The sequence below is a fragment of the Ammodytes marinus genome (assembly GCF_949987685.1).
Source record: "Ammodytes marinus genome assembly, chromosome: 11".
Lineage (NCBI taxonomy): Eukaryota > Metazoa > Chordata > Actinopteri > Uranoscopiformes > Ammodytidae > Ammodytes > Ammodytes marinus.
The window spans coordinates 30,505,385-30,517,955 of record NC_137215.1 but is presented as its reverse complement, the minus strand read 5'-3'; the positions used below and the strand labels follow the sequence as shown (position 1 = coordinate 30,517,955).

At 42.9% G+C, this 12,571-nt stretch overlaps 1 protein-coding gene across 1 annotated transcript; it reads left to right on the top strand.

Moving 5' to 3' along the window:
* Window positions 1-1,173: 1,173 nt before the first annotated feature.
* On the top strand, window positions 1,174-12,567 carry fam98a (family with sequence similarity 98 member A). The gene is made up of 8 exons (XM_080036529.1): window positions 1,174-1,303; window positions 1,833-1,981; window positions 3,606-3,740; window positions 6,432-6,613; window positions 7,037-7,117; window positions 7,208-7,324; window positions 8,488-8,655; window positions 11,135-12,567. Exons 1-8 carry the CDS (start codon window positions 1,266-1,268, stop codon window positions 11,762-11,764), a joined length of 1,500 nt encoding a protein of 499 aa, XP_079892655.1. The 5' UTR covers window positions 1,174-1,265; the 3' UTR covers window positions 11,765-12,567.
* The last annotated feature ends 4 nt before the right edge of the window (window positions 12,568-12,571 follow it).

Sequence of the window (12,571 nt, the reverse complement as noted above, 5' to 3'; positions counted from 1 at the left end):
CTACAGTCTGTAGAAATTGTCATACAACACTGCCCCAACAAGTAGCACTTACTGAATTCTAGAGACAAGTTAGTACTAAAGTCAGGGGAATACAGATGACATATATGAAAATAAAATAACATTCTTAAGACAGTTATGTATAAAATGGTTCTCAATGAGTCCACCCATATGCCCCTTGGACTTAAAAGGTCAGCAAAACTACCCCAACAAGTAGCACTTACTACATTCAAACGGTAAGTCAATGCTGCTGTTTGGGTGATTTTAGTGACTATCATATGCATTTAGCTAGGAACACAAAGATGTTGATTCATATCTGTGTTGAACAAGTCATAATTAAGACAACCCCAAAGAGAAGCACTTATGAACTAAACAATCATCAGTAGCTCCATTTGAGGTGACCTGAATTTGATTCCAACTACATCGGTTTTCAGGTTCAGTTTGCAGCACATTTCAAGTACGCCTACAAAGACAAATAGCACCTACAGAGAGAAAACACAGGTTAGTGCTGTAGTTGTGCTAATATCAAAAACATGCAAAGAGAAATCTTCTTTCTTGTGGAGAGCCTCTGTCACCAGATGTACTGTATCTCTCAGGGAACTTCTGCCATGTGTCCTAATAGCAGAAGATATGCTGTTCCTGGCATATATTTGCCCATCTTAAATACAGAGTCCAGCCATTTCCACCTAACTCCGCCTTCTTTTCAGTATCAATGGTCTGGAAAAAGGTGATGGACAATAGCTCCAGTTGTACTTGATGATGCCCATCTTCTTGAATTCATGCATACCATTAGTAGAAGTGGTCAATCAGACAGCAGTAAGTGTTCTTGATGAGCTGATTTAGCTTGGCAGGAAATACTGATGTGAACAAAAACATAAAACTACATTCTTCAGCCAGTTGCTCATATTATTATTATTATTATTATTATTATTATTATTATTATTATTATTATTATTATTATTATTATTATTATTATTATTATTATTATTATTATTATTATTATTATTATTATTATTATTATTATTATTATTACTTTGCAGCTCTTGGTGCTTCGGGCCTAGAATTCACTTAAAAATCGACAGCCCTGTCTTGTTGCTGCTGTTGTCCGCTAGGTGGAGGTAAAGCCTCGCCAAGCTGGTTCGCCAGCCGTAATTGAATTGAATCCAAAGAAGAAGTAAACGAAGTAAAACGTGTATCAGCTGAGCTGGCTGATGTGAAATCTCTGTCTCATAGTACTTGGTTTTAAAGCATATCGATCGATTACTGGGATGGAGAATGACATTCTCGTCTCTCTTGAAGATTTAGGGTAAGTATGCCACAGTTGATAGATCATATTTTGCATGAGCCGACATTCCAATAATCAGCCCTCTCTGTGTTATGTAGTTTAACCAGCGTATTACTAGCTTGCCATAGCGAAATGGCTAGCTTGCTTTTGTTGCTAGTGTTGGTCTGATGGTTTGTTTTAAATAGTTATTTATATACATCATAGCTATCCATGTGCGCACCGGTATTAATAGACCTACAGACTGAGTTGACATGTTGGCCGAGAAGTGTCAGCAGAAAGCGGCCCCGTCATGATTCATAGCAGTAAAGCAACACGGCTCTTTCTAACAACCAATTGTAATCTATTATAATACACATTTATATTTATATATTATGATGTGGTTTGTCTTCATTGGCCCTGACTGTCAAACCTGGCTTTGCTCACTAAACCTCAATGTTTCTTATCATCACTGCCATGGTGTAGCCTAGTCTACTGATAAAGAAATCAAATAGTTAATTTTAAATGTGGATTTGTGTGTGTTCATCTGAGCTATGTGTGTGTGTCCTTCCAGGTACCAAGGCCCTCTGTTGGAGGAAGGGCTTTTTGATTCTGCTGTAAACGTCGGAGCAGCTTCGCCTGAGTACACTAAGCTGTGTTCCTGGGTCGTCTCAGAGCTCAGACTCTACTGCAAGCTGGAAGAGAATGTCCACGCTACTAACTGTGAGACACATTTCACCGCCAGTTAATAGAGCTGCCCCCGGTGCAGAGTGAAGAGAATAGATTAATTGTGACAGAGGGGTTGCTTATCAAGCACGCTTCTACTAGTGTCCGTTCCTTTTCTTGCTAGCAGAAGGCTGATGATGACAGTGCCAAAGAAATGAAAAAGGGAAATGTTCTTATGTGGGGGAAAGTAATTGGGTTGGTTTAGTTAACTGATTATATTTATAAGTGGGAAAAAATCGACATGTTGACTATGACTCACATTTATTCCTAATTCAGCAAAGAGGGTTTCTGTTTGGGGTCGGCCAAGTGGCTGCTTAGAAACATAATGGCTGTATTGCTTGTACATTGTTTCCACTGAGCAACATAGTTTGGTTCTGCAGGGCACGGTCACCCTAGATCTGTCTTGCGTTTTCACTGCAGACAGTACCCTTACTTGGTAGGCGAGGTGATAGACGTGGTTAGATACAGTCTATGGCTCAGAGCCTTTTGAACAGCGCTGGCCTCTGCAGCTAGGCTACTATGGTGACATCATAGCAGAGGGACACGGTGTAGCCCGCTGATTAATTCAATGAAGAGGATAAACGCCACACAATAAGAAAAAATTAATTTCTCTTGTTTGTGTGCAATAAATTGATTCTCCTCTGCTAGGCGTGGTAATGTTGTAGAAAAGATAGGTCTCCTTGGAAACAATTAACCCCCTGTCTAGAGTTTCAGTGTTCTTAAAGAGGACCTATGATGCTTTTTGACTTTTATGACCTATAAACGTTTTTATGATGATTTATAGTCATGCTTAACCATACTAAATTATCAAATAATGACTTACATGCATTTCGACGTATTCCCTGCTGACCGTCTAGGGTGTCTGTGCAGAGCACTAAACACTATTCTAGCCAGTCGAGAAGTCACGTGTTCAAAGCGGCTTGACACTTTGTAACTTCGTGACGTCGCATGTAACTTGGTGTCGTCACCACGCGGATGTTTCCATGTATGGTAATGCTGTCACTTCCTTGCTCGCGTCTGCCTCGCGCCCTTATAGGTCCATGCTCGCGCTTCCCGCCACTGAAAGTGTTCCGGAAGGAAGGTAACCAATCACAACGGAGTGGGGTTTGCAGGAGGGGGCGGGGAGATGGCCGAAGCACAGGCGGAGCACAGGCGGAGGGAGCGAAGATGGCCGAAGCACAGGCATGCTGGATCGCCAAAATAAGAGAAAGAGCTTCCCGAAAATCTACATAGTTTTTTGTGATGTGTTTCGTGTCAGGTTGCTCTATAGCAGTGTAAAACAAGAAATTAAGATCAGAAAAGTAGTATAATGGGTCCTCTTTAAGTCCATTTTCCACCGTTTTCGGGCTCGACGGGAGGCCAAATATCTAACTCCAATTCACTTTTCTGATTGACAAATTAAAATCAAGAATAGTCCAATCTCTGGATTGAACAGGGAGAAAGGGGACGGATATAGATATGGGAGGTTTCTTTTATTTTGGTTCACTTCACAACTGAGCCGTACCAAACCGAACCGCTCAGTGGAAACAAGGCTTTAGACTGGTGACGTGAGATTTAACCCGACCTATTTGCCTGTCACATGACATCATGTTTGTAATGTTGGTCCTTCTCCTCTCCCCAGGTCCGAGCGAGGCGGAGAGCTTCCAGGTGGAGATGAGTGGCCTGCTGGCCGAGCTGGCCTGTCCTTACGCTGTCCTCACCAATGGAGACCTCACCCAGAGGTTCCTCAGCCGCACCGACTGTCTGCTGCTCCTCAGTAAGAGAACACAACTTTGCAACATCTTAAGTTAAAGAGATAAAACATGTATAATGGAAAATAGTTGCTGCATTGACATGTGGGCTGAAAGGTTCAAGTCTTTTGCATTTTATGTGCACTGTTGTACCGCACCCACCTGTTGGGTGTTATACAGTCATATACTGAGAAACACTGCGCTGCACAGGGTGCCGACAATGCATTTGGCCACCACTAGACATGAGAATGGGGGGGGTGTGTGTGTGTGTGTGTGTGTGTGTGTGTGTGTGTGTGTGTTGGACGGAGATGTGCTTAAATTACTTGATAAAACAAAAACTTTGGCAACAGGAAATTCAGTCAGTTAATCTAACACAGGGCTTACATTTTTATAATCAGGCCTAAGGAGCTTTAAAGGTCCCACACCTGTGGCACATTATTTGTTTAGTGTCAGTGTCATTCTTGGCTGTTAAGTTTGACTGGGTGGAGTACCTTTGCTACTTTATTCACAAGCCTATGTGAATCCTGCAAGCCTCGATAATGAGCACACCCATTTGTACTACAGTATAGTTAAGTTACTTTATTAGTCAATGGTAACATTGAAATTTGTCTGCGGATTTGTCTGCGGAAAGTTCTACAGCTCAGGATTTTAAGCCATGAATTGATGAACTTGCATCAAAGAAAATATGTCAGTTTTCTAAAGGGCTTTAAATAGGCCAATTTATGTGGCTAAATAGCATGCTAATATTGATGTTAGATTGTGTCAAGTGTCTAAGGATTCATGCTAAAATTATCTGGATATGTGTTATGTAGCTAACGTTAGGTAGCTACTGATAGCCCATCCCTTTTGTTTCCAGTGGTGGCTTTGCAATTCATTACCAATGTAAACTGTCATAAATAGTTTACACCGGTGCTGGGTCATGATTCCTAAAAAAATTATATTCACTTATAGCTCTTTCTCAATGAACCTGAATGTTGTCTTCTCCTTCACAGAAAAAAATACATTTCCACTAAATTATTGTAGAAAAGGCACAGATCGGTGGATTTTTATCCACCAGAATGCAGGAAATTAAGTGTTAAGTTCAAAATTTTCTGGGGGGTGCCCCCATAACCCCTACCTATAATTTGTACCCCCAAATGTTGATACAAAACCTAGCCTATATGCCCTGTATGCAGGTTGTTTTACAATATATTCATAGGTATGTTGTTTTTACTTTTTGGATTAAAAAGAAGGCATGACGGTAAACTACATGTCTGGCCCTTAGTGTGATTATCATATCGTAGAGTGGCCCTTTGTGAAAAATGAGTTTGACACCCTTGGTCTAATTGATATTTCCTACATTCAAACGACATCACTGCAGCACACATATTCTTATAGTCCAGGTTGTGGCCCAAATAAATGATGTTCATAGCTTGACTGCTGTGCGTTAAAAGGGTGATGAATGCAATCTTAATAAGAGAATAAATCCAGGCGAACCAAAACATCTCAAAAATAGCTTAGGGGCTAGGGTTAAACTTGTTTAAGAGTCAGCATCAATTATCCCATCTATAGTAATACACAAGACTCCTTGAATGGGATTTAAGTGCATATTCTCCTCTCAAAGTGCAACAGATTCATGCATTCAAATTTAAAGGGTACAAAAACCTTCGGCCGAGGGGGCATGCCCCCAGACCCCCCTAGTGGGTTCGGGGGACCACACCACCGCTGCTGAAAAAATTCCTGCGGGAAACACTGCTAGTAATATCTGCATCCTCTACCCATTGGATCTATTCTGAGCCAACACAACAACACAAGAAAGTTGCCATGTTTAACATATTAGCAGGAAAAACACTGATGCAGCTAATAATGTATCTAATAGCACTGTTTAATTTAAATATTCCAATGACCTGACCCTGGAACTGACAAATGTCAGTGGAATTAAAAAAATCCAATGTTAATACATGAGACAATCTCACTTTCTTAGGAGATATTGGTGTCACCTTCTATCATAACTATAGCCTGGTCCAACCAGACCATCGTACTTCATTTCATTTGTACAGAAGGTCTGGAAGTGCTGTAATTGGCAAACGTTCACTCACTTGGAGGCGGGTGTCTGTCGAAGTTTAAAACTATTGGATCTGCCCAGTGCCACTCTGGATCAGCAAACCAATCGCATCACGTTTGGTCATCACGTGTGTCATGAGCCGGCTTTTGATGGTGCGTTCCAGTTGGACAGGGAACTCGGAAATTTCCGACTTCACTACATATTGTAGTCTATGAATCTACCGATACCTGGCAACAGTAACTTGTTAGAGCCTAACGTTTAGTTATTTGGACGAGAAAGGTTTTAGGCGTCCATACTTTCGCGAGCAGATGCACTGGAACACAGACAGGTCGGAACTCGGAACTACCAAGTCGGAAATCTCCTTCTTCCGAGCATAAAGGAACGCAGCATTCAACTGAAACTGGAGCGTTCTCAGCCACTCGCTCTGTTTGCTGATTGGACGATTGTAGATTCTCCGGAGAATCTGGGAAATGCGCTGTACACCCAGACTGACTACTGAAGGGAAAATGAAATTTGGCCGGAAGTAGGCGGGCGGGCGGAGCCAGGCTATCATAACTACTGTGCTTCTGAAAAAAAAATTGTGATTATGATAACAATGTTTATTATTAACTTCTGTATTCAAGACGTTTTTTAATTTCATTTAATTGAACCAAACTATTTTTATTTTTTTCAGCCTTTCTGGTGTCTGAGTTGGAGGCGTCGAGGATGATCCTGGTTAATAAGCCAGAGAAGAAAGCCCAGGAGTCTGGCAGCGTAGTGTTCATGGAACTGAAGGGAATCTGCATGTCCCTGGGCATGTCCAAGCCTCCAGCCAACATCACCATGTTCCAGTTTTTCAGTGGGATTGAGAAGAAGGTCAGTTGGTCTAGTGACAGAGGAGAGGTGGTGTGGACCCACCAGAGAAACTGAGCAGCATGTGGGGATTTCACCTTTCAATTCCAGATACAATTCAGATTTCTTTGGGCCTTTTTTTTCGTTGGCTTTGTTATTAGACAGTTTTGGAGAGACATAGATGCAATGGGGCAGATAGGGAAATGATAGGAGAACGACCCAGGCCGGATTCCAACCCGGCTCTGCTGCGACTGAGGACTGAGCCTCTTGTTGGGGGGGGGAGCGCTCTTACCACTACACCATGTCTGCCCCCCAACTTTCAATTCCTTTTAATAGCCTGTTGCTTTTGTCATTATGGTTTAATGTGTTGTCTCTGCTGTTCCAGCTTCATTTTTGTGTGTGTCCATTCATACACTCATACTTCACACTCTTGGTCCTTTTTCATAGCTGAAAGAAGCCATGTGTAGAGTACCACCAAATCATGTGGGAGAGCCATTGATGAAGAAGGCCTTAGGACCTGTGCACTTGGTAAATACTGGAAAACAATTAAAGAAATACAACATAACTAGGGGAACACTGTAGAATTGAACCAAATAATTTTTATTTTTTATTTTCCAGGAAAAAATTGAAGCCATAAACCAAGCACTTGTAAACGAGTATGAAGTGAGAAGGAAAATGTTGTTGAAACGTCTGGATGTGACGGTGCAGTCGTTCGGCTGGTCTGACAAAGCAAAGGTAGGTGGAAACCTGGAATCTTCACGTGGCTCTGCTCTTTGCTCTGTGAGAGAAAGGACACTTTATTAAAGGTTCAGTAAGCGGAATGGTCAGTTTAGCTAACTTCCTGTCACTAACTGCAGTTAGCAGTCCTCTCCGTCGTCTCCACATCACCACATTAATGCAGCAAGTTATCTAGCATCATCTCAGATCCATAAGTGTGATAAAACATGATAAAAACCATCAAAAAAGACAGTGGGAAGGATTTTTACCTGCTCCGCTGGTAAAGCACATAAACATTCACCCATCTGTCGCTCTGCATGTGCACCGGCAGTGAGACGGGTGCCGGTGTGTAGCGTTCTCTCTTCTGGTTGGATCAGTAGTGGGATCCCCGAAAAGTTTATTTGATGATTACATGCAGAGCTGGTGACAGAGAGATCGACTTTATGAGACGCTCACACTATATAAGTGATCACTGTACGAATAAAGAGCGATTTAACACTTATATTAACATAAATAAATCTCCTACTTCACCTTTTAAGGAAGAAGAGTTTAACAAAGAATGTGGCAGAAGTGAACATTTTAAAAAGGCCAAACGTGAATATTGAAAGGCCACACAATTATCACAGGAAGGGGGGGGGGGCAGCACTGTATAAGGGAATTTAGCTACATTGAACATTGTCCCTAATTTTGTCATAGTCCTTGTTATTCCTGCTTAAATTGATTTGAATCTGACTTTTTTTTGTTACATTTTCTATTTCTTACACATTTAAAATTTCTGCGTCAGTATTGTGGAAGGGGCTGCAACTTTCATCAGCTGGAACGCCTCATTGATGGTAATAGAGACAAAATGTAGTGTCTGCTCCCTGTAAAAAAAAATTCTCCAATATGACTTTTTGACGAAAGCATTATAAATATCTCAAAATAATGCATACAGAAAAGCAAAAAAAAAAATGCTCACATTTTCCCTTTTATCCTGCTTTTTTCATTGTTACTCATTTTATTGTGTCTTGAACTTTTTACAATATGAATTGATCAAGGATTTTTGTCATATTATTAAAATGGTCTGTCGCAAATTGTTGCCTACTTCATACTACACATTCAATACAATATATGGCTGATATTCTTGATGTGCTCCTTTCCAGAAATGAATACGTTTTTGATTTTTACACATTTGATAACAGACTCACGCTGATAAGTTGGCCAAGGTGTACCAGCCCCTGCGTTCTGCTCTCGGCACAAAAAGTCAAATGTCTGTTGCCCATCTTCTTGCTGCTCGACAAGACTTCTCCAAGATCTTACGTACAAGCAGTGGAAGGATCAGAGAGAAGACTGCTTGTGCCATTAACAAGGTGGGCTAAACACGGTTTAGTCACAACAGTGTTTTAATCATTCCCGGTGTCATACTATTACATGCACTGTTTTTCCTGTTTGGCTAAATGCCTGTTCAGTGTGTTGTTTAAAAAGATGCTAGGCTGTTTAATGTGGGAACTGAACTTTGCTTAAGCATTCAATGAAGGACGCCCTCAATGATCACGTTTACATGCACAGCAATATTCCGATACTAACCCGGTTAAGTTCCTATTCCAGCTAGTACATTGCCATGTAAACAGCTTATCAAAATAAGGTCATAGTAGGACTATGAATAAGGTCATAGAAGGGGTGAGCAGTTATCATATTAAGACTAGAGTATTTTACACCCTATTCGCACTAAATATTCCCACACGAGTTTTCGCTGCATTTTTTGGGCATTTGCTAGCCTGGCACCGCCCGCCTACCTACTTCCGCTCAATTTTTATTTCCCTTCAGTGGTCAGTCTGGGTCCACGGTATATGCGCGGGTTTTCTCCTGTAGATTTTTTTAGCGGTCCAATCAGCTAACAGAGGGAGTGGCTGAGAATAATGACTTGCGCCAGTTTCAGTTGCAGAAGCCGGCGCATAACATACGTCCCGACCAAACGTTACGCGATTGGTTGGCAGATCCAGAGTGGCACTTGGCAGATCCAATAGTTTTAAACTTCAACAGACACCCGCCTTCAAGTGAGTTTACGTTTGTCAATTGAACGATTCCAGACCTTCTGTACAAATTAAATGAAGTACGATGGTCTGGTAGGACCAGGCTACATGAAGTACGATGGTCTGGTAGGACCAGGCTGGGCATTTGCTGCAGTTTGACACTCATTTCCTGATTTACAGTGTGTAAACCTCATTGAAAGAACAGGTGCCATTTTTGGATGAAAATACAATACAATGCAATACAAAAATAATGTCATAACGAGCATTCCTTTTCCTTGGATGAGATGGGAATTATTGCCTGAGAAGAACTCACTAATGTCTGACTTCATGATGTTTCTACTAGTGAACGTCGCTGGTTTATTTTAGATATGCTGATTGACATGTAAACGGGAATGTTTTCGTAGCTGCATCACATGGAAATACCTTATTTCTATTGTCTTAACCACAGTATGGATCTTTTTTTTTTGTGGTTTTATGTTTACATATGGACAAAAAAAACAGAATAATGCCTCGTTTCCACCGAGTAGAGCGGGTCGGATCGGAGCGGTTCGGTCCGGGTAGTTTGGCTTTTCATTTGGCAAAAGTTGGGTAGGGTACGGTTTAAGCGCACCTAACCGCTCTGAGCCGCTCCTAATCTCAGTACTCCTCCGTAGGGGTACTAGCCACCTGAAAGGGTGCCTAAAAGGCGGCGCTACACACTGCCGTCATTTGATTGGTCGAAAGAATCATTTCCGCCATGTGTAGTCATCTCGGCAAGAGTGAAGAGAGTCTTGTGTTTTGGCGAAAATTAGCACAGCACTGTTTATTGTGGTGTTTTTCCTCGTCAATAAATTAATCAGTTGGTTACACTTTGTCCCACTGCGTAGCTGCCGCAGCCAGCACTGTTCGCTCACTGTCTCTATGAGTTGCACCGAGCCGTCTCAGTGTGTTTACGCCATAGATAGTAGTAAATACACGCTCACAACAACACGGGGGGAATAAATAAAGAAGCGGCTGGTTTGACCAAGCAAAAACGAGAGACCGCTGGCTTGACCAAAGTTGGTCGAAAGAATCATTTCTGCCGTGTGTAGTGACCTCGGCTAGAGTGAAGAGAGTCTTGTGTTTTGGCGAACATGTGAGCGCAGCACTGTTTATTGTGTGGTGTTTTTCCTCGTCATTAAATGAATCAGTTGGCTACACTGTGTCCCACTGCTACGATGTCACGTAGCTGCCGCAGCCAGCGCTGTTCGCTCACTGTCTCTATCAGTTTCACTGAGCCGTCTCTGTGCTCACAAGAACACGGGGGAATAAATAAAGAAGCGGCTGGTTAGACCAAGCAAAAACGAGAGACCGCTGGCTTGACCACAGTTGTTCCACAGCCCGATAGTTTGACCCACATTCTGGCGCCGGCTATCGCAGTCCAGCCTAAACCCCGCCCTATACCAGTAAGGGTAGGGTCGGCGGTGGAAACACCACCGAGATTCTTAAAAGTGAGCTGTCCCGCTCTGAGCCGCTCCGACCCAACCCGCTCTACTCGGTGGAAACGAGGCATAAGTGAACACATACAATACATACACAACACCCATTCCCCTCCCCCCTGCCTCACATAAACTCAGTATGGATCTTAATCGAAATCTGCTGTGCCTGTAAACGTGGTCACTGACTGAAGAACCAGCATCTTGTTAGTTTACTTAATTTGTTTTAAGTCCCTTTCCTTAGCACATCATGTGCAGTCAAACCGACAGAAACTTCTTACGAACAAATAAAAGCGGGCTCAAATCGGCCCAGCAGGCTACCTTTTGAACCACTTGCTTTCAACGTGCGTCCTTCTCCTCAGGTCCTAATGGGGCGAGTACCGGACAGGGGAGGCCGACCCTGCGAGATCGAGGCTCCACCTCCAGAGATGCCGTCCTGGCAGAAACGTCAGGACGCTCCCCAAGGCGGAGGACACTACGGCGGGGGCGGCGGCAGGGGCGGAGGCTACGACCATTACAACCAGGGAGGCCGCGGAGGATATGAGAGAGGGGGAGGAGGACACGCAGACAGGGGAGGCAGAGGAGGCAGGGGGGGGAAGGTTCAGGGAGGGTGGGGGGAAGGAGGTGGTGGAGGGGGGGGAGGAGGAGGAGGGAGAGGTGGGTACAACCAGGGCCACTATCAGGAGTCAGGAGGGAGGGGTGGGTACGGAGGGGGAGGGAACCACCAAGGAGCCAACCAGGACTCTGGTTACAACGGAGGAGGCAGCGGTCACAATAACAATCACCAGCAAGATGGAGGCTGGCACCAGGAGAGAGGCGGGGGGCGAGGAGGTCGGGGGGGCAGGGGAAGAGGAGGCCGAGGGGGAGGGGGTTGGGGAGGGAGAGGGGCCCAAAATGTTAACCAAGGTGGACAGTTTGAACAGTTCTTCCAACAAGGCGGGCAGCACTACAACCAGGCCGGCTTTAGCCAAGGCAAACACTACACTAGTTGAGGCGAGGACATGGGGGCATCGCAGCAGAGTCCAGTCAAAAGATTGAAGGCTTGTTAACGTGCGTAAACACATTTGAAATGCCTTTTTAAAGGTGGAGCCAGCGATTCTGGAGAATGCTTTTTGTCAAAATCAGTGAATATCTCCTCACTGGATTATTTTCCAGCACACAAGCAGTACAGACAGGTAGCGGATTTTGAGAAGATATTCACTGATTATGATTACAAGAGATTTTGACAACAAACGTTGTCCAGAATCGCTGACTCCACCTTTTAACATTTGATCTTGAATTTTTAGCATGGTTAAAAGTTGACTAAAATGTTAAATGAGGACTTAGGACATGTACACATACAGACATTGTACACTCACTACACGCTGTTTATGGAATATTGCAGTTTTAATGTAGTCCTATGCTCTTTCATACTGGTGTGTTAATGTTTTTATCTGCCTCAATACAAGCATTCAAGGCAAACAGCTCTGCTATAAATGGTTAATTTATTAGTTGGACTCTGCAGTTTTGACCTCATTTTGATGAATAATTAGCCTTACATTTGACACTTTTTTTGGGAAAGGAAATGTTTCTAAGTTTTCAGTGTTGGTGCACCTACTGTGTATCTGGCATTCAAAGTGCACATCTTTATTACATTGTGAAGGATTTTTTAAATCCTTAATAGTTTCATTGAATTTAATGATTACTTGAAAATAGCTTCATTTTTCCAGTCTACATTTTGTTTCAGTAGATTTGACTGGTATCTCCTTTGCTACTTATTTAAAAGATGTCATCTTGTTCCGCTCGTGGAAGAGTGTGTG

Excerpts from the sequence above, each read along its gene's own strand:
- fam98a (XM_080036529.1), top strand. The coding sequence starts at position 1,266 with ATGGAGAATGACATTCTCGTCTCTCTTGAAGATTTAGG. Across the intron at positions 1,304-1,832 it reads GTCTCTCTTGAAGATTTAGG|GTACCAAGGCCCTCTGTTGG; the intron begins GTAAGTATGCCA and ends GTGTCCTTCCAG. Across the intron at positions 1,982-3,605 it reads GAATGTCCACGCTACTAACT|GTCCGAGCGAGGCGGAGAGC; the intron begins GTGAGACACATT and ends TCCTCTCCCCAG.